We start from the raw sequence: 20,406 nt of genomic DNA on the forward strand, positions 1-20,406 counted from the left end.
CTCTTTGATGGCCTCGTTCATCATTTGCTGTATATGTTACATGTTTTGTAATTAGGAAATAGTTCGGCTTCTGATTTTGATGGTGTAAATTGTAACATCTGTCCCATCTCACCCTTCTCATGAGACTGAAAATGGAATAAAATCTTTCAAAACACCTCTCAGGAGCCCTGTCCCTGGGTCAGAAAAAGGGTTTTTCCAACAGTGGATGATGGTCACAATTTTTTCTAACTATTAAAAGTTTGATCCATTTACATATCAGGAGTTAATCCTCCAATTACAGCTTCAGGTAATGAAGTCATATTCCTCCCCAATTCACTTTTGTTTATACTTTTCAGAGCCTGAGGCTGAAGGGTGTCCTTGAGTTTCAGGCTTAGAGAAATTATTTTGTCTGACCAAAATGTGAAGACAATTAGCTGACACTCTATATGGAGTTTAGAGCTATGTATTAATGCAGTACAGGACTTGAAAAATATAAAAGTCAAAATCTTAAGGCATCAGTAGCACCCTCACACCAGGCCTGAGGTGAGAACCTGAAATGCAAGAATGAGGAGAGCTCATGAATGTGCAACAAACCCCAACCTTGTGTGGCCATTTCAGGGCCAAAGCCAGAGGGGATTCAATAGCAGTTCATTTATTTCAGGCAAAAAGCCCAATCCATGAAAAGTGTGTGTTCAGAGGAGTGGAAGTAAGAGCTCAACTTCAGGCAAACTCTGCAAATTGAAACAATTATTCAGTGCTGAAATCAAACATTTCACCCTTCTGAGAACATAAAAAGCTCTTAAGAAGAACGTTTTCTTCTGTTTTTCTCCTTAAAAAAAAAAATCAGGATTAAGAGATATGCTAAACCCTGATCTATCTCATTAATAGTACTGGTAAGATTAACAGCAAAAATTAAAAATTCCGTTATTACTTAATGGCTTTTAAAAACGTATTGCCTTAATAATTATAATATTTATAATCAGACTCTTAAGATTAATAATGCTGATTTGCCACCTCCCCATCACAAACCATTTTTCACACTTACTCAACTTCCATAAAACTTCCCAAAGAAAAAAACTGAAATTACATCTTTATAAATTCTGAAGTAAAAAAGGAAAGAAACCACATGCATCCATAAATTATTTTTTATTCCAAATCCAGCTCTTGGTTTACATTTTACAGGAAACACAGGCAATCCCAAAAGCATTCAGGACTTGCAACATTAAACAAAGTCCCAAAACTGAATTCATCACACTGATGCCAAGGTGCTCCTTAGACTCCAAGCTTGGGTAAACTGGAGAGACCAAAAATAATTTTTAAAAAAATCAGAAGTAGGAAGGAACGAGATTCCCATGGTCTGTCAGGGAAACTTAACCCAGAGCTATATCCTGCCTTAAGAGCAAATGGCCCAAAAGTCTCATGGATTCCCCCAAATCCCAACTTCCAGACAGACCCAAGATGGTCCAGATGCTCTTCAAGTCACAACCCAGACCTTTGCTGTTGTCCAGACCCCCTCAGGATTTATTGTCAAAATCCAAAAATCCAACCAAACCTCCTGCTGCTGCCAAGAAAATTCTGTACTATTTGTAAAGTTCATCAACACAAACAGCCTTTTTCATCCCAGCAATATTGAGCCATAAAGGCTGAATAACATGTTGGCCATCAACTGTTGACACTGCACTCAAATTTGCTGAAACTGGTGAATGTTGGCAGGATATTTTGCCCGTGGATTAAGTCCCTGCAGCCTCTCCTCCACACATATGTTCAACCATTTGTTTCAGTGATCACTTGAAAGAGCAGCTCCTCATTAGCTGCTCCTGTGCAGACTCAAGCACTCCCTCACTGCCTTCAGCAGCATCACCTGCACCACAGGAAGTTAAATATAGACAAAGATTTGCACAAACCAATCTTCAAATGGCCAGCACTAAAGCCAGCAGTGCAGGATGGCAGCATCACCTCTGAATGATTCTTAGGTAAACAGACCTGAATGTCACTTTGGACCTCAGAACATCAGCCTGTCATGGCAGGAGAAAGCAGAGACTCCATGCAATTAATAGCATTTAAAACATTTGCCTCTAAAAGCTGGCAAACTGCCAAAAATTTTACACTTTTTTTTTTTTTAATTAAAAAGATTTTTATTATAAAAAAATTATGTGCACAGTTCATAATTAAATGTCCTCTTTCCTTTGACCTGGTTTCATTCAAACACAGATATTTTACTGGCTTAAGTTTTATACACTTTTTTACTTTAAAAATCCCACGAGGTAAAAAAACCCAACAGACACATACAAATACAGGAAATGGTATTGCTCAAGGGCTTTTTTTTTTTTTTTCCCCCACCCTCATATTAAGAAGTGCAATTTCGCTTCTATGGTCCTTTAAAGTGAAACAGTTTTCTTCCCTCAGTAAAACAACATTCTCCAGGAAGAATTGCACCACACACACAAAATATATGAAGGTCTCAGCTCCCCTATGTACTGATTAAGGTGGTGAGAGATCTATATGAAAATTGTGCTTACAGTAACTCATCCTTACCAGTACAGACAGGTCAGTAAATGCACACACACTCTGTGAAATTGCTGGGGAAGGGAAGTCAATACCATCTACCATTAGAGCAGTGAAATGTTTGTATTTACCAGAATTCTCCTGCTTTTCCATACAAATGTGTGCCTGTCCCAGCCCCTGGGACTGTGTGGCTGAACTGCAAGTCCAGCACAGGGATACATTCCCCAAAAATCCATAATTTAACACAGAACTCAAGGGTTTTATCTCACTGAACTTGATTCTTCTACACATCTTTCTGGCCCTGCTTAAGATGAAAGAACTACTACCTTTATTTTCCCCATTAGAACATCTCAGCTCCAAGGGGAATTTCAAAAAGAACTCAGCTTTGGTTTAATATTCCCTTCACTGAAAACAGTGAACTGTGCTACTGGCTTTGGAAAGAATTAATTTAAAAGGTTTTCTGGATTAACTCTTTAACATTTTGAGGAAACGAGAATATTAAAAATTAGGCTTTTAGTGACTCCAAGAACAGGGTTCCTCATCAATTCCTTTCCTTTCAGCTGCAGCTGTTGAAAGACACTCTACACCTTTTATCATTTGTCCTTAAAAAAAATAGAAGGCCATTCCTTCTGGAAGGCCATTCCCTCTACAACTCTCAAAAAAACCCAAGTTTTATTCCAATTTGCTCAAGGTTTCCAATGCAGAGTGCTGGTTTTTGTGAAAAAGTAGGAAACACCCAGATTACCCGAAATTTTAAGTACTCACTTAGGAAAATATTTACCTGCTCTGAGACAGAAAACTGACTGAACCTACTGTGCAGATCTCTTGTATTGGAGCATTTACAACTACAGGAACAAGAGTCAAAGTTTATATTTAAATGCAAAATCATAAGACTGTGCTCTCTAATGTAAAAATGTTTCTAAATTTAAAGTAGAAGCTTGCAGTGTCTGTTGACCCTGGATCTGACCCCAGAAAACCTTACATGAAATGGGTGGACATAGCTTTGTATAAAGAGTATTTCAGAATCTGGAATGTAGAAATACAGTGCAAAAAACCCAGAAATAGTCTGAAAAATAGTTTTTACATATCAAAACCTCCCAGATTAGAAAGGAATTATAAAGACAAGGTATGGTGCTAAGAAATGGTCTGACAAATTAACAACAGGTTATTTCCCTCATAGGGGGAAATCTATTTTTTATGGGCATGTAGTGACAGGACAAGGGGGAATGGCTTCAAACTGACAGAGAGTGGGTTTAGATGGATACAAGGGATAAATTCTTTGCTGTGAGGGTGGGGAGATCCTGGCACAGGTTGCCCAGAGAAGCTGTGGCTGTCCCTGAATCCCTGGAAGTGTCCAAGGTCAGGTTGGACAGGGCTTGGAGCAGCCTGGGATAGTGGAAGGTGTCCCTGCCATGGCAGGGGGTGGAATGAGACGGGTTTTAAAACCCCTTCCAACCCAGACCATTCTGTGATTAATTAAAAAGTATTTCAGTCAGAAGTCTAATTTAGAATTCATCATGTTTTACCCTAAATGGCCACTTGGAATGCTGTGAAACATGATTTGCAGCCAGAAGCACCAAATACATAAATTCTTCCACATCAAAGGAGTAGTTTGTAAATTTTGGATGTTCTCCCAGTGTTGGGTGGTGTCCCTAGAAAAACAAGATAAGGACTTTCAGACAGAAAAAGAAAGATCAATACATCTTCCATTCAAAAAAGCAAGAAAAAAATTAGGATCTTCCATTTTAATTTATTATTTCTGATCCACTTCTCTGCTCTGAGGCAAAAGAATCAGCAAAGGAACTGCATAACAGCCATGCTATGAATGGTTCATGGCCAATTAATTTCATTTCTCCTCTTCCCTCAGCCATTAATATCAAATGATTTCTTAATCTTAACAGGGAAGTTAATTTGGCCTAAAGAATGAATATCATATTTCAAATACCAGAACTTAGGTAGGTAAAGCAGGATAACTGTGAAGTCCTTCAGTTGCAGCACCTCACCCTTCCAGAGTGGCCATCATTACCTGATCCTGGGGGAATACTTTATTCTTTTTCCTCCAAGTGATGTAATGAATGCCTCTCAGCCTTGCCAAATCCAGGTAACAACGTTCATCTTCACAATTGTACCTAGGGACAGGCAGAAAAAACATATTTACCTACAGAGATTACACTGAAATTACCAGGGTGAAAGAGGAAAAAAATTGAAATGTCTGTTGTCCAGTTCTAAGGCACCAAAACCAAGGATGAATTCTGCTCCACTGAGACAAGGGCTGCCTTCTGCTCTCAGGATGTGTCCTTGGAGGCAGTTTGAGGCACATCTGCATGTCAGACATGTCCCTGTCCAGCTGCAGCAGCTCTTGGACATGTGAAAAACAACCCCTGAGTTTCTGAACTTACTTGGAGGCTGGAAAACATTCTCGAGCCAAGATTACGCTGCAAAACACCAGTTCTGCAGCCTTCCCACAGCAGAATTTCCCAGGATGGAGAATTCAGAGCTCTTCTAACAAGCATTCTGGATTTCTGCTTTGTTCTGTAGATTGGAGTGTCTGCTAGCACCCCTACTTTGTGACAAAATATGTTTAGAAGGAAGCTACAGGAGAAATTTAGGCAAAACACAACAGCACAGGACTGACCTTGGCCAGCAAACTGGTGCTCATGTCCTGAGCCAAAAAAAAGAGGATATAAAGGGGGTTGCTTGCACATAATCAATTCATATCAATATGAATTCATATCAATATATATTCAATATCAGTATATATTCAAATGAATTCATATCAGTAATAGCCCTGGACATGCAGATAACCAATTCACCTGCATCACTAAAACATCATTAGACCTCAGACTCCCCATGAAGAATGCAGAACCTGAGCAATGAGGTTTTCTCATTGTTTGCCATTTTCCCATTGTATTTATACCATGGCAGATTAAGAAATCACAGGCTAAGCCTGTATGATATATTTTATAATGAAATACACTGTATTTTATAATGAAAGCTTTCTCTGTTTTGATCCCCAGGAGAAGAGGCTGCCAAATATGAACTCTAAACCAGGCTGCAAGAAAAACATTCATGGTCAAATACCAGGAAGGGAGAGGCTTCATTAACACACAGCAACAAAGAGGAGCAGTTTGTGTGCAATAGAGGAGGAAGGAGAGACAAACAGACTCACAGCTCAAACACAACAGCCCAGTCTGGCAGGAAGAGCAGGTGGGTCAGTCCAGCTCCATGAATCCCAATGAATATATCAGAGTTGTGGGTAATTCTCAGCTGCTCCGAAAATTCAAGTTCCCTGCAGGCAACACAACATAAGTGGTGATGAAATGGCAGCTGTGTGCACCCCAGCAGAACATGGGGAAAGCAAAATATTGGCATAACGGAATACTGAAACAAAGCACTGATTTTTCTATGAACAATACTAAGAATGAAAAATGCTGCAGACAGCAGTAACTCAGCATGGAAGTATAAGAAATGAGGGCAGGATTCAAAACTTCACAAGAATTTATTTAAAAAATATTTTTTGCAACTTGTAGTTTTTGTAAGTTTAAGGGTTTGTTTTTTTACTTGCCTTTTAAAAAAACACATCACCTTAAAAAAACCCCAAAAACTAAGAACAAAATGCCCTGAAAATGCCCTGAACAAAACCTAAAAACCCAGCATAAAAAAAACATTTTTGAACTGCAGAAATAGTACATTCAGTGTCATGTAAAATACACAAATAAACATCCTCCCACTATCTCTGGTCAGAACATGGATGTCTCAGTGCTGTTTCAGTTTTTCACTCCTCTGCATGATTCATGAGAGCTCCAGGTGGAGCTGCTGCCATTTGGGACAGGCAGGCAAAGTTTGGGAACTTTTCCTTCAATCCCTTTCTTCCTGGCACAGTGCCTACTACACCTGGCACCACAAACTGACCCCAAGTGGTGCCTTCAGGGGCCACCAGAGCAGCAAATAATCAGAGTTATTACTGCTTATTAAACTCAGGCTCATATAAAATAAGACACTGACATTGTACAAGAGAAACCCCTGTTAACACAGTTATTGCAGAGCAATGTGCAAAAAGGTGATGGGAACACAGCTGGCTCTGGGAGAGGGAACAAAAGGGATTTCAAACCCTGCTCACTGTACAGTGGCTTTAATCTGAGCCCACTAACCCTGAGCAGGGCATCATGGAATGGGGATGCTCAACCACCTCACCCAACACTTTTCTTTGCCAGTGCTTGGATTTTGCCCAGGTGGGAGCTGGGGACAGACACAGCTGGGGACAGCCACAGGCAGCACGAGCTCACACCAGTTTTCTCCACCCAACTCACTTGTACTTGTAGTCCACCACTTTGACCTCCAGCGTTGACACTGTCTTCAAAGCATTCACAAGCTGGGGAGAACAATAAAAGACAAGGATTTGGTGTCTCCTTCAGTTAATTGCTCCCTTGCATTCCTGATGTGGTAAAGACAAAACCAACTCCTCTCTTTGCCACGTTACCAGAGCACAAACTATGAGCAGCAGTGGAGGCATCAGCTGAGCACAGCCCAGCAGATAAAACACAAATCCTTTGCTCTGTCTGCTCTGAGCTACTGCATCACACAAACCTCAGTTTCTCCCTACATAAGGTGGGGATGATAATCCCAATTCATTGTTGTCAGGCACTAACAGCAGAGAACGAAAACAGGTGTGGAAACATTAAATATTATTATTTTACCATGAAAGAAGCTTAATGAAAACAAGTATGAAAGCACTAAATATTATCATTTTACCACAAAAGGAGATTTTACACACGTTCAAAAAATTGCATGACTCAAAATCATAAATCAATATGAAGATCCGTTATGTTCTGAGTGCACAAACTCTGATACAAGGGCTTGTGCATTCCAATCTGCAGGCATTACAAAGGGTTTTCTTAGGCTTCAACACTGGAAGATGCTATAAATAAAAGGAATAATTTGAAAGTGAAATAATTTAATTTTATCAGAAGATCTGCAGTGTCTGTTTGCTCAGAGGAAATACTTTTAGTATTACATTTGTAGTCTTCTACTGGATATTTAGAAAGGGCAGCAAGGTTCAGTGTCTGGGGTACAGAAATGGAGACTGCCTAGAAGACATTTTAGAACAAATTAATATAAATAAACATTGGACAAATTTGTCTGAGATTTGCCAGAAAATAGATGTCTTGGCTGTACCTGAAAAGAAGTCATTAATCCAATAAGAAAAAAATTTAAAAATCAATCCAATAAGCAAAATTTAACTTCCAATAAATATTTTTTTTAAAGATATAAAGGACCACACCTCATTCTGGTTTAATATTTTCCGGTAATCTGTGCTGCGTGCGAGGATGGTGACTCGAATTTTCCCATCCTGAAAAGAAAGAAGCAGCAGTGTATTAGCTAAGAGGCAGCCCTCACAAAAAAAAACAATCCCAAACGCTTCCATATTTACTTCTGGCAATTATTTGAGCAACTAAATATGTTCCTTCCACATGTAATAAATAGATGATGTAATCGACTTAAAAGTCACATCGTATTTTCTGACAGATTCAAAGCATCAAAAACTTTGTGAAAGTCTGATTATTAATCATGAACTAAATATTTTCTGAAAGATTTATTTTATCCAGGACAAAAGAGCCTTTGTATTACACATTATTATATGGCAGTTTTTGAAAGCTGGAAAGCAGCTTTCTGGATGGCTTGTGCACAAGTTCCTTGGGAAAAAAATATTTCACTTCTATAACAGTTCCTCCTTTTACCTCTTTTAATTAATTGGACTCACAGGGGTGAGCGTTCCAAGTGAAATAAAGAGATTTAACTGCATGACTCCCATTAGTGTCAGCAGGAGAAGCATAACTGAATGCCTGTGCAGAGCTCTGAATGTGCCCCTCAGCAATAATACGTGGGCTACTCTCCAGCAGACAACTCCACCAGCCCAGAACTGCCCTGGCCACCAAGGCAACGTGCAAAAACCATCAGTGTGAGAGAAACAGAGGAGCCCAGACCAGGCAGATGGTGCCGGGCAAGCATGGAAGGACCAGATTCCCCTGTTCCCAGCTCTGATCCCAGCTCAGCACTGCCCAGGGGGATTGATAAAGGGCAAGCTCTGCTCTGCTCTGCGGGATCCCCTCTGATGCTCCATGGAACACGTGGCTGACTTAAACAGGAAGGAGACAGGGGCCTCCAGCACAGAAAATGGATACAGGGATGAGACCCTTAGGTTGGAAGGAGAATGCTCTAAAGTCTGTCCTACAGAAAAAGGCAGCTTCCACAAACAAACACAAACGTTCTCTGAAGATCTTTGCAGGGAAACCCCAAACCCTAAACACCACAAGCAAAGATAAAAAGTACACAGATACACCCCCATTCCCCCCTGGGTTCAGTTTGCTACTGCTGTTCTCTGGCAAGAGCCACCAGCTCCATATTACAGCTGCTTTGTGCATTTATCACACCTTGGGTCCCTCCTGGGTGATATTTAATCTGTGTAGCACATGCTGAGAAAAGGCTCGGAACAGCCCCGTGCCGTGACAGCCAGAGATCTGAAATTAAAAAAGCAATTGTTAATATATGAAGTTATTTTGCTCAGAAAACTGAGCTTTGTGATCAGGTTTTTACCATTCTTGTGGAACAAAAGCCCAGTATCATGCACTGTGCTATTCACTGCAACACAAGTGGCACTTTCATTTAGAAAGAAGTATAACTCTCTCCAGTGCTAGAGCCTGAGTGTGTGAGCTAATACCCTCAGGGAAGTCTGACTGTGTTCAAGCTCTTGTGCTCTGCAAAAATACCAGTTAGTTCACAGTCCTCACCCAATAAAGAGGAACAATACGCACCTTTTGAGCTGTGACATAGGAGACTGCACACAACTTTAAAATCCCAGTCTTTAGGGAAAATCATTCTGTTTGGAGTTGGAACCTCCACTGCAGTGTATTTCATGATCCTGGAGGGATTCCCAAGCTCAGACTCCCCCCAGTGAGAAGGGATGGATGAAGGGACTCACCAGAGGTGTGTTATAGAACAATCCATATCTCATCCGAGGCAGCAGAGAGAACACAGCTTCTTTAAAGCACACCTGGGAAGGGGATCACAAGGAGTTACACCCCACTGCTGCCTTCCCCCGGGCCATCCCCTGCCAGCCCTGCTCCTAATGAACCAGTAATTACTGCTCCTGCCAAGGACAGCCTGACTTCCTCGGCTGTGCAAGTGAATAGAACAAAGATCCCAAAAGAGCTCTCGCTACGTGCAAGTGTGGGAAGAGGTGATGAAAACAGCCCCAAACAGAACAAACACGGACTAAAGAGAAGGAAACCAGTTAGTGAGTTTATGACTAGATTGAAGAGGCTAAAACGAGCTCTGAATGAATGGATGCTTTTTTTTTTTTTTTTTTTTTTTTTTTTTTTTTTTTTTTTTGGCATAATTTTTTTTATTGATAAGCAGGAATGCCAAGAGTTACAGGGAGAAAGAAACACCTCAGGAGGAATCAGAAGAGTTTGGAAAGACCATTTGAAAGCTCTTAACTTAAGCTGGGAGTCCTGCAGAAGCAAAACCCATTCACAAATACCACCTCTCAGGACACAAAAGTTAGGTCCCTCTATATAAAAGACAGGCACACCACAGAATCAGGTTACAGCTCTGTCTCTTGTTTCTGAGGCACAATACTCATATTACACAAATTAAACATGTATGGAAAGTATTAATGCTTTCCTCTGGAACACCCATAACCCCAAGCAGCTTGAGAAGTTGTCACATTTGTTCCCTAGTGACGGTGAATTAAAACGAAATATAGAATTCCATACCCTTTTAGAGTCAAAAGTTTTCAAGTGAATTATTTCATAGTCAGTAAAGGCCTTCCATGTCTCACTGAACAGGTCACCGTAGCCATATGAGCTCTAGGAAGAAAAGCAAAAAAAACCCAAGGATAAAATAATTACATAAATGCATATTAGAACATCTTTTCACGATTTACAGTCTCTGTATATGATTTTTAATACAGTTAATATGTGCAACACCACCACAGAACCCAAGGCAGCCTAGCACAGAACACAGACATTACACAGCACCAAATTGTGTTTGCACAGGCAGGTAACTCAAATTATCTCTCAGGTAGTTAATTTTTAATAAAAAACTTCTATAAATTAGCAAACTAGACAATTTCTTCAGTAGCAGATTTTAATTTCTGAGTTAGGAGTGAGAATTGCTTACTACTTTTCCAGGAACAACAGAACACAAGTTAAATTTGAAGTAACACAAACATAGGCATGGTAGATGGCCTAAACCTCAACACCTGAGATTAAACAAACAAAAACCACCTGGGAATTCAAGTGCAGCACTGAAGTTTGAGGTAAAAAGTCACAACAAGCTTGTTTTGCATTTGCCTGCTTTGGGCTAGTCACTGGCATGTGGCACATGTGTCACAAATTGAAGGCAATGATCTGATTTGATGGAAGAAACAGCTAAGAGGTTTCCATACAGAGCAGTAAAAACTTTCCCCTTTGCAGCAACGTTCTGTGGGGAACTTTTAAAGAGCCATCTACTCCCTACAACATTATTCCAGCAGCAGGGGCTCCTGCCTTCAATCTGTCACCTCTCCTACACATCCCAGGGCTCAGCCACCACCTCTTGCTCTTTGAATGCAATTAAATGTGCCCTCAGCAGCCCTGGTGCAGATTCTCACTAAAGCTTCCTTTCAAATCTGGGCTGCTTGGAAAGTTGTGTGGGAACATTCCCTATAAGAAATTTGAAAATAGGATCATGACAAATGATAGCAGGAGAGAACAGATACCTGGTGAAATGTAAAAGAATCTAAAGGGCACCAGATTTCCTCTGGTTCAAGAGGCCTTCCTCTTGCTCTGCCATTAGGCTTTAATGAATTTTACAATCCAGGCTCCCCCTGGCCATGTATTACAAGAACTGCTCTCCCAGATTAGAAGTGGAGAACTGATGAAAGCACCACTTTCTAACCCTCTCTGCTCTCCTTAAAAGTGCTTTATAAACATTTCTTCCCTGCATTCACAGAGGATCTGCACACCAGCACCCAGTGGAATTCCTACTTATTTTCTGCTTTGTTTAACCTACATCTAAGGGCATTACTCTTTAATAAGAAGAGTAGCTAAGGAAGTATGGCCAAATCTAATTACATCAAGGGGAAAAAAAAAGAGAATTAATAATAAGCTCAAGTCCACCTTTTGATGAGCACAGACAGCTCATCAGCAGTTGACTGGTGCCATCACCTGGTTTTACACAGCAATGAACTCCATTTGCCTGAGCAGGTAATGCTCATTTAAAATGATAACAGTGATAACAGCTAACTACTTTGAATGGTACATTTGAAAGAGTCATTTGATTCTGCAACATGATATAAGACAAAGAGTTGCTTTTCAAGGTAATTTACAATGCTGTCTGACACCTGATCTTTTCAGAAAGCCATCAGAGCTGGATTAACAGGTCCCTGTGCAACACCTAGAGAGCTCACTTATCAGACAGATGGCACTGATTTTGGCTTTAAAATACAATAGAATTAGGAAAAAAAAATAGTTTCTTTTGCTAAACAGGTTTCTCATTAAAAAGCAAGGAGGAGATATTTGAAGTTCTCTACTGAAATATAGTTGTCCTAGCACTAAATACTCTGGAAAGAAAAATCAGTACTTCATGATCACAAATGAGGTCTGGGACAGTATCATATTTAAGAACTGTTATTTCTGGACCTAATTATGCACATTATCTAACATATTGCAAATTGCCCAGTTGTTTTTTATTTAGTTTAATACCCTCCTACACAACTTTAATACTGTCCAATAAAACTAATATTACTCTTAAACACAGTAATGGTTTCCACTCAGCAGTTCAGTAGAAACAGCCCCAGTTAAAAACTTGGTTTATATGTTATCATGGCAATGTGAGAGGTGATTGAGGGAAGTAACTGCAAGAAGGCTACTTAAAGGAATTAAATATTAAACTCTGTTTTAATATATATAAAGATTTAATTTAGCTGTTTTCGTTACTACAGGCTGCACATTACTGATTTACAAACACACTAGACTGCATTTCTTTTTAAATATAGAAGAAACAGTTGAGCAAATCTACTTCAATATTCCAAGAGAAAAAAGCCTAGAAAAACCAGTTAAAACTAAAAATGCTACAGATCAGAAATACTGAGCAGGTTATTTTTGAGGTGATGCCAAAACACAGGCATAACTATGTCCTAGCAAAGCTGAGCATTCCAACAACATACTGTTTATCATTAAAAAAATCATTTCTCTAACTATTACTCATGCACCTGTATTAAAAGGATCCAGAAATGTATCAGTTCCACATGGCTAAGGATTGGCTACTAAAACCTTCAGAGCCTCTATAAAGCACAGACACAACCCAACACAAATACACTAAAAGCACAGCAGACTTACAGTGTCCCACATGACTATGTTGACATCAGTACTGAAGGAGTTGTTGATATGCTGGGTAATGTAAAGATTGACAAAATCACAGAAGTGATGGTACATATTGACACCTGAGAAAGAAAGATCTGTTAGCAAAGCACTGCATTACTTGCTCCACTTTTATTGGTTTATGCATTTTTCCTAATTAGCATCCTGCATTTTATATTGGCTTCTCCTGCTTCTGACTCCTGGAATCCTCCTAATACACCCTATAAAAGGAACCTCTAAAAGGAAGGAATCCAGGAAAGAAATCTGAGGTAAAATGTGTTTTTAAAAAGTACAAAAGAGTTAGAAGAGTTGTCATAGGAAAGAATAAGATGTGCTATTTATCTTTACAGTCTGCAGCTGATTTCTGAAGGATATGAAAGGATCTCCTGCTTTAACACAGCCCAGACAGAAGGAAACATGAAAACTGGCCTTCAGCCCAGGTCTGGGTTCTGCTTTAGTGGGGCTGAGGGCAGCTCTGTCCATGGGACCACAGGACAGAACTTGTGCTTTCACACAAGTCATTCCTCAGGTCTTGTTCATTCTTGGTGCACAAAAATCTCCCATGAAACCAAGGAGGGAACACAAAGGAGGCAACACAGTCCAGCTCCCTGCAACACTTTAAAATGCTTAAATTGCTTAAAATGTCAGGCAGTGGCAGGGGAAGAGGAGGAATTGGGGTCACAGCTGCTGTGTGTGACAGGGACAGGACACAGCACACGAACACCCTGCCCAGGCTCACCCCACTGCAGCTGCTGGGTTTGTCCACCCTCCTCCATCAACACTGGGCTGCACCAACAAAAGGGCTGGTGAAGCTCAAAAAATGTCAGATTCCTGGATGTGCTGCCCCTCTTGGAACATCCTTTCTCTTCCCTACCATCCCATGCACACAGAACTCTGCTGCTGAGCACGTCCTTCAGGACACAGACACATTGTGTATTTCATGGTATGGAACCTGCCATGCAGAAACACAGTCAGAACAGCCTCTGGTACAAAGTCAAGCACTGCCAAACCACAGTCCAGAGAACAACTGTGCAGAGCAAACAACAGGAAATAGTTCTGATTTATTTTTTTTTTTCAAATCATCTGTGGGAAATTTTAAGATTTTCAAATTTCGGTTTCCAAGTTCCTCACTGGAACTACACCAAGAAAAGGAACTAAAAAGCCACATCATTTTTTTATATTTCATTTACAAGTAAACTTAACTGTCAAAAAGGCATAGTGTAGCTGGGCAAGTTGAATATGAGCTTTTTTTACTTCAGTACAAAAAAACCCTGAAAAACTAAACTAAAGATAGCAATTACCTGCATCTAATTTCATGAAGTATGTTGGCTTTTCAATAACAATGTCACACTTCTCATCTTCTAGAGGCCTGAAGTCTAATGCAGTGAATGTCTGGAGTTCTGCAAACCTAGAAAGATTCAATCATACACAATATGCTTTGACATCAACTCATTTAAACAAACGTATTTCATATGTCTCAGGTTTAGTAACTGTCCTTCCAGTCCATTTCAGTTAACAGGACTGCTGAAAACTGATAGAGTCTGACAATTAAAATTATTTGAAATTATAATGGAAGGTTCTTCAGAGCTTCTAGAGGTTAAACACTGCCTTTGATCTCAGGAGTGAAGAGCACCTTTGATCTCCAAATCAAGGCAGCAGGGATGTAACAAAGAGCCTGAGCCTGGATCTGTGGCTTCACCCAATTTGATCTGCCTTGCCAAAGACACTTAAGGGGAGATTTCCATGCTTTGGTTGGAATAATGAATAGAAAGGCAGTATTTGTTGTTCCTGCATCTAAAAAAAGATGAGCAGTTGTGATGACAATAGGAGGTAGAAAAGTCTTCCTCCTCTGCAGCAGTTCTTCACTTAAAATTAAACATCAATGAAAAATGAGGGAAGAAAACGAAAATACAAGCAAAGCATAAGAATGAATTATTATATGGACCTTAATGGCTCCAGTTCCTTCATCAATTAACTGGCAAGGCAGCTTTGAAGTGCTAACATGCAAACTGTGATGCTCTGCATTTCCTACTCAGCCTGTGGACTCAGCCCACCTCACACTCCCAGCACAGGCTCCCTGAGCACATACTCAGATCATCCTCACCAAGGACTGCGTGAACTCACACACAAGGGCCAAATTCAGGGCATCTCACCACAGAACACCACCCCTTCTACACACAGATCAGGCACAGCCACAGCACCTTGCCCAGAAAACACCTGAAGCTTAGAACTTCCAACTGCAGATGTTTTCACATCTTTTGCTGCTGCAAATGAGGCAGGACACAATTACACACAAACTAGAGGTGTACACAATTACACACAGTGTAGTTCAGACTTTCTGCAGAGATGGAATTATCAGAGGTTTCTAATCTGAACTCTCAAATTGACCTTAAAAGGAGCAAGTCTTTCCTCAGCATGAAATCCCCTGCACACAGCTGGTAATGCCAATGACAAAAACCAAAAATAATTAGCAAGTGAACTTGGGAGCAGCCTTGACAAGAGATTCTTACCAAGACTGCAGAGGGCTCTTGCGTTGACCTTCAGCCAAAAACGCCGGAACGTCGAGGGTGCAATGACCACCAATTTCCCCCTTCTGGAAAAAGTCTTCTTTGAATCTAATGCAAATTAGAAAAAGTCTATCAGCTTTTGTGCAACAGGGCTACCACTGCCCTGCAATCTCAATTACATACTCAAGCCAGTGCTAAGTCTCAGTTCAGCAGGGCACTTCATACATATTTAAAATCTGAGTATTTCCTCAGTGTAAATTAAGAATTTCCCACAACTCCCAAATAAAGATAGTGGTGTCCTTGAAGGTCCACACATCACCTCAAAAAGCAGCACTAATCCACCCAGGATGTTATTAAGAATTATTTACACATACCCACAGGAGTAATTTAATTAGATTTTGCTTCATGACAGTGATGTATCACTGCATGACAGGACCATCACTGGTTGGAGTTTTTGTTTGTTCTTAACAATTTCTTAGCAAAATTTACCTCAGATTTCACAACCCACTTCACTAACCAAGGATTTTATATGACATATGAAGAGTGAGGTGCAAGAACAAATTTCTTGAAAACAAGTTGCCAGCTAAAAGCACAGTCTTAGTTTTCAGGAGAGGCTGTGATGATGACAAAACCCATTCTGAAGGGTAGGATCAGTCTCAGTCATGAACCAGACCAAGACATTGACTTTGAAAACAAGGCAGAGGCTCATGCCAGCACCACTGGCATAGTTTTTTCATCTAGTTTCCAACATGTAGCTTTTTAATTCAGGATGTGGAAGATACGGGTTCAGATCTCCCCTCAGTCAGTCAGTATCTAAAAATGCAGCTCCTAGGTCTAGTATAAAGGTACAGGAAAGGTCCTGGTTCCTCAGACAAAAACTGTATTTTGCACATCATCTGATGAAGGAAGGACATGAGTGAAGACATGGAAACATCTTCCTCTCTTCCATCAGGGAGGATTTCAGTCACCCATTATCATTCCATAAAACTGAGAACTTCGGTTTTTACACCAGCAGCAGCAGCAGCCAGCAATGAAGAGGTGTAAACCTTTACAGAGCTTCAGCAACAAACCTCTGATCAGCAGTAAAACCCATGGCAGCAAGCAAACCAGCTTTGTTAACCAAATTCCCGAATCCATTTCCCTGTCATCCCCTTTTTGCTATAACACAAGCAAATCAGAGACCTGTCGTGGTTTCTCTTCACAGCCCGTAAATCAATGTACAGGTTTGTTGCTCTGCAATGCTGAAGGTACTGGGAACAGGTCAGAGATGAATCCCCCTGTCAAGAACAAACAGAATTCTGTCAATAACAAAAATTATTTTTAAAAACAAGGCCAAAGTATCACATCTCTCAGAAATACCTACTGTTGCTGCAGGTTTGCAATGGGTTTTCACTTCACTGAGCCTCTCTCGAACATATCCAAAATCTGCTTGTTTCCAGAATATCTGCTGGGCTGTCTCAATGTCACTTGCCCTGATGTGTGAAGGAGAGAGAAAACAAATCAAGGTCTGTTGTTCAATTCTAGTAATTACTTCAACAGATAACATTTTTCCACTGAAAGTGGAATAGAAGAACCAACCAGTTATTTTGTTGGCATTTAAGATGCCAAAACAGGAAGCACTTATCAGCTGCATGTAAGTGAAAACAACAGTGACAATTTAAAGCTATTCTCCCCTAAAAGGGTACAGATATTTTTTTCACATTTTTCCTCTGTTTTTAAAGCTAAGAAAGGAAATACGGTTATTTTAGGAATCTGAATTCAAGGCTAAATCAGAATAATGAAAACATTCTGGCAGGAAGCATTTCTAGCAGTATTTTCTTCCTTAAAAAGTTAATTCTTTTAAATCATGTTGAAAGGTCCATTATGCATAAATACACATTTTATATATGTATACCCAGATGTCCACAAAAAAAATCACACCTTAAATTCTAAATATCACAATAATATTTGCTTCACAGCAAAGTGAGCACTACAGTATTTTATTTTTTTTTACCATAATGTATAGTAGACATTTAAAATTAAACTTACCACCCAGTTTCAACATAATCACACACTGGGTAACTGAACCTGTTCTCTGATCTGCAAGACTTCTCATAACCCCAGCAGGATTTTAGTTTCTTCAAGTGTTTCTGCAACACAGAATGACTGCATCAGGTTTTGCAACAGGAAAATGGGAAATGACTTAAGTAAGCTGTTAGCTTTTAAATGACATCATGCTCATAAATCTTGCAAGAAAGGCTTTTAGTTTGGTCTGTTTTCAAACAGAGTTTGAGAAAAACCACCCAGATTCTTCATGCACAGCAGAGGCTCCAAAGTAGACACACATGGACAACAACATTACTCTTGTCTTTTCTATGTTCTAAGACAAACCCTCTTCCTGACTAATTGGCAAGGAGACCAATTAATCACCATCTCCAACTGCTACAACTCCCACAAACAAACCAACCCAATAGGACATTTAAACAAACAAACAAACAAACAGAAAAAAGCAAACTTACTTTATATGGGCAAAGAGCATCCTGCTTACAGATGTCAGCAACGTGCTGGTTATTGTGCAGAAAGTAGGGGATATGCTCATCTGGCAAGTTGATATCCTTGTAGCTATACAATGGCTCTTCTGGAATGTTTGGGAATTCAGTAGGGTTTTCAGCTTGGGAATTAGCCAGAATTTCTTGCAGTAGCAATCCAAACACAAGCAACATAATCATGGCAACCTGTGAGTTCCGTGCTTTATAAATAAAATAGAAAAAAAAAAGAAATTAAAATTTCTGCAGCATTTCAAGCACACAAGACAAAATTCAGTCAGAGTCAGGCATCTAGTCAAAGGAATTTTTGGGGTGGTTTCTTTTTCCTGTGAAGACCAAACTTTCACTGAGAGGCCAGACTGCACAACCTTAGGATTATCTCTGAATCATTAGTCATTGAGTGTTATTACGCACTGCAAACTCCCAGTCAGGCTAAAATGGGTGTGTTTACTTTAGCTAAATGCCAAGGGATCCTGAGAGTCCAGTGTGGAAACTAAGTATAGAGCATGTAATATCCAGTGAGAAGGGAGAAAAAGTAGAAGAACTGGGGGGAGGGGTGAGAAAACTTAAAAAAAAAAATAGTTTTAAAATAAGTATGAAAATAATACATTCTCCTCTTTGAACTCATCATTAGCTGAAGGAGAAATAGGCAGACACAAATAGAGGGTCACAGATAAGGCTGTTATAGAGTGCCTGTTTTTAGTGCTTAATATCACAATAAAGAAATTTGACTACTAAATATATTCTACATATATACATTCTATATATAAAAGTGTATTTATATATACACACATGTACACACACAGAGGCCCACACATCTGTATACCCTAAAGCTGACTGCATACCTTCCTGCTAACACAACCTTTTCATCCAACACCCCTGCTTTGAACCATTAAACTTCCCGAGGAAAAAAAAAATAACGTATGGCCTGTATCTAAACTCCACCTTTTTTGGCGTTATAATTTGCTAAAATTTGCATGCTTGCTTTCAACTGAAGCCTTTAGCAAAATTCCTGCAATACAAGTCGTTTTACCTGTTTGGTTTGAGAGGAACCACTTCAGATTTCCCAGGTATGAAAACCTAGAGCGGGGGAGGAAGGAGGAGTTAGATACGAGCTGCAAAAGGAGATTTCCTCAGGACAGTGTCCTGCTCCTGGGGACACGTTCCCAGCAATGAGAAGCACTGTGCTGACCCCTCACTCGGGTCCTTTTCCCCGGCACACAGACGGGGTATGAGTTATTTCATAAGGATCACACCTCTCCCATCACACACCCTGCGGTGCCCCCAAAACACGCGGCTCCTTATCCATCCCTGGGCCCTGGCAGAGGGGCTGTCCCTTCGGGGAGGTGCCCAGCATCCTGCGCCAGGCCGTGCTGGGCTCCATGATGGACCTAGAGCCGGATCCAGACCCGGACCCAGCCTCTGGCCCAGCTGGACCTGGTGCTTGTCCTGCCCTGCGCTCCCCCGCCCCGGCACAGCATCGCATCCCACCGCGTATCCCACCGCATATCCATCCCACCGCGTACCTCAGCCCCGCCGGCCCCGAGGAGCCCCGCGGCCCAGGGGACCGGCCTCTCCTCCTGCTGGGCGCTCCCCGCCGGCCTCAATGCTCATGTCCCGGGGCAGCGCTCGGCCCGGCCCCGCGGGGCTCGGGGAAAGCGCCGTGCGGGTGCGAGGGAGGGGAGGGGAGGGAGGCGCCGCCGGGACCGCCCCGCCCGGGGCGGCGGGAGCCGGGCAGGGAGGCAGGGAGGGAAGGAGGCAGGGAGGGAAGGAGGCAGGGAGGGAAGGAGGCAGGGAGGGAAGGGAAGGAGGCAGGGAGGGAAGGAGGAGCCGGCCGGGCCGGGCGCGGGTCGGGCCCCGGGGACGCGGCTCAGGTGGAGCAGAGGGCACCTGCCCGCGGGGGAGCAGCGGCGGAGCGGCCGCGTCTTCCTTCTGCTGCCGGAAATTAAACGCTGCCGCCTCGGGAGCGGCCAGCGCAGGATGCGGAGGAAAAGGGCCTTTTCCTGCCGCGGCCCGGCAGGAAGCGCAGGCTCCGGCACCCCATTGTTCCAGGCGGCCCCCCGAGCCCAGGCCGGGAGCGCCGCGCTCACCAACATCCCCGGGCGCAAGGGCAGAGGGTGATGGATGCCCCGCTGTCCCCGGCACACGGCACCGCTCCTGCCTTTGACCCAATTCCCGCAGTGACAGCGCCGGGGGAGGCACAGGCGCCAACACTCAAGAGCTTTGAGTCCTCCAGCACAGCCCGGACTCTTCTCCCCTCGTTCCCAGGTGAGAAACAGGAACAAACGCTCAGCCCGAGCCAGGAAAGCTGCGAGAGAACGCGGCCGCCGGCAGAGGGGCTGACACCGCTTACCTGAATAAAGGAAATTACTCTAAAGGTCACATTATCCACAACCTCATCCCTGCGGTGCGTTTAGAAATAAACCAGCCCCTCGAACATAAATGCCCACGGTACCGCAAGAGTTTAACTGGCACCTGTAACTCCAT

General features: G+C 41.7%; 1 protein-coding gene across 2 annotated transcripts; it reads right to left on the reverse strand.

The window, feature by feature from the left end:
* Positions 1-1,119: 1,119 nt before the first annotated feature.
* EOGT (EGF domain specific O-linked N-acetylglucosamine transferase) lies at positions 1,120-20,368 on the reverse strand. Of its 2 annotated transcripts, none has more exons than XM_083869446.1 (17): positions 20,273-20,368; positions 18,953-18,999; positions 17,893-18,122; positions 17,423-17,523; positions 16,758-16,866; positions 16,577-16,671; positions 15,398-15,502; positions 14,189-14,295; positions 12,867-12,970; positions 10,260-10,352; positions 9,464-9,535; positions 8,916-9,002; positions 7,766-7,834; positions 6,795-6,856; positions 5,654-5,773; positions 4,511-4,613; positions 1,120-4,136 (listed from the first exon to the last, which is right to left on the reverse strand). In XM_083869446.1, the coding sequence occupies exons 3-17, from the start codon at positions 18,100-18,102 to the stop codon at positions 3,990-3,992; spliced, it is 1,584 nt and encodes a 527-aa protein (XP_083725572.1). In that variant the 5' UTR covers positions 18,103-18,122; positions 18,953-18,999; positions 20,273-20,368; the 3' UTR covers positions 1,120-3,989. The 2 variants fall into 2 exon arrangements, with proteins under 2 accessions (XP_083725572.1, XP_083725571.1); XM_083869445.1 differs by lacking the exon at positions 20,273-20,368 and adding an exon at positions 19,446-19,522.
* Between the last annotated feature and the right edge of the window lie 38 nt (positions 20,369-20,406).

Source organism: Zosterops lateralis, assembly GCF_965231275.1.
Source record: "Zosterops lateralis genome assembly, chromosome: 11".
NCBI classification, from domain to species: Eukaryota; Metazoa; Chordata; class Aves; order Passeriformes; family Zosteropidae; genus Zosterops; species Zosterops lateralis.

What these genes read in the sequence shown, in the direction of transcription:
- EOGT (XM_083869446.1), bottom strand. Translation starts at nt 18,102, where the DNA reads ATGATTATGTTGCTTGTGTTTGGATTGCTACTGCAAGAAATTCTGGCT. An exon ending in CTTCATGAAATTAGATGCAG is followed by an intron (nt 12,971 to 14,188) that starts GTAATTGCTATC and finishes TTTCTTTCTCAG; the next exon opens with GTGTCAATATGTACCATCAC. An exon ending in ACATAGTCATGTGGGACACT is followed by an intron (nt 10,353 to 12,866) that starts GTAAGTCTGCTG and finishes TTTTCTTCCTAG; the next exon opens with AGCTCATATGGCTACGGTGA.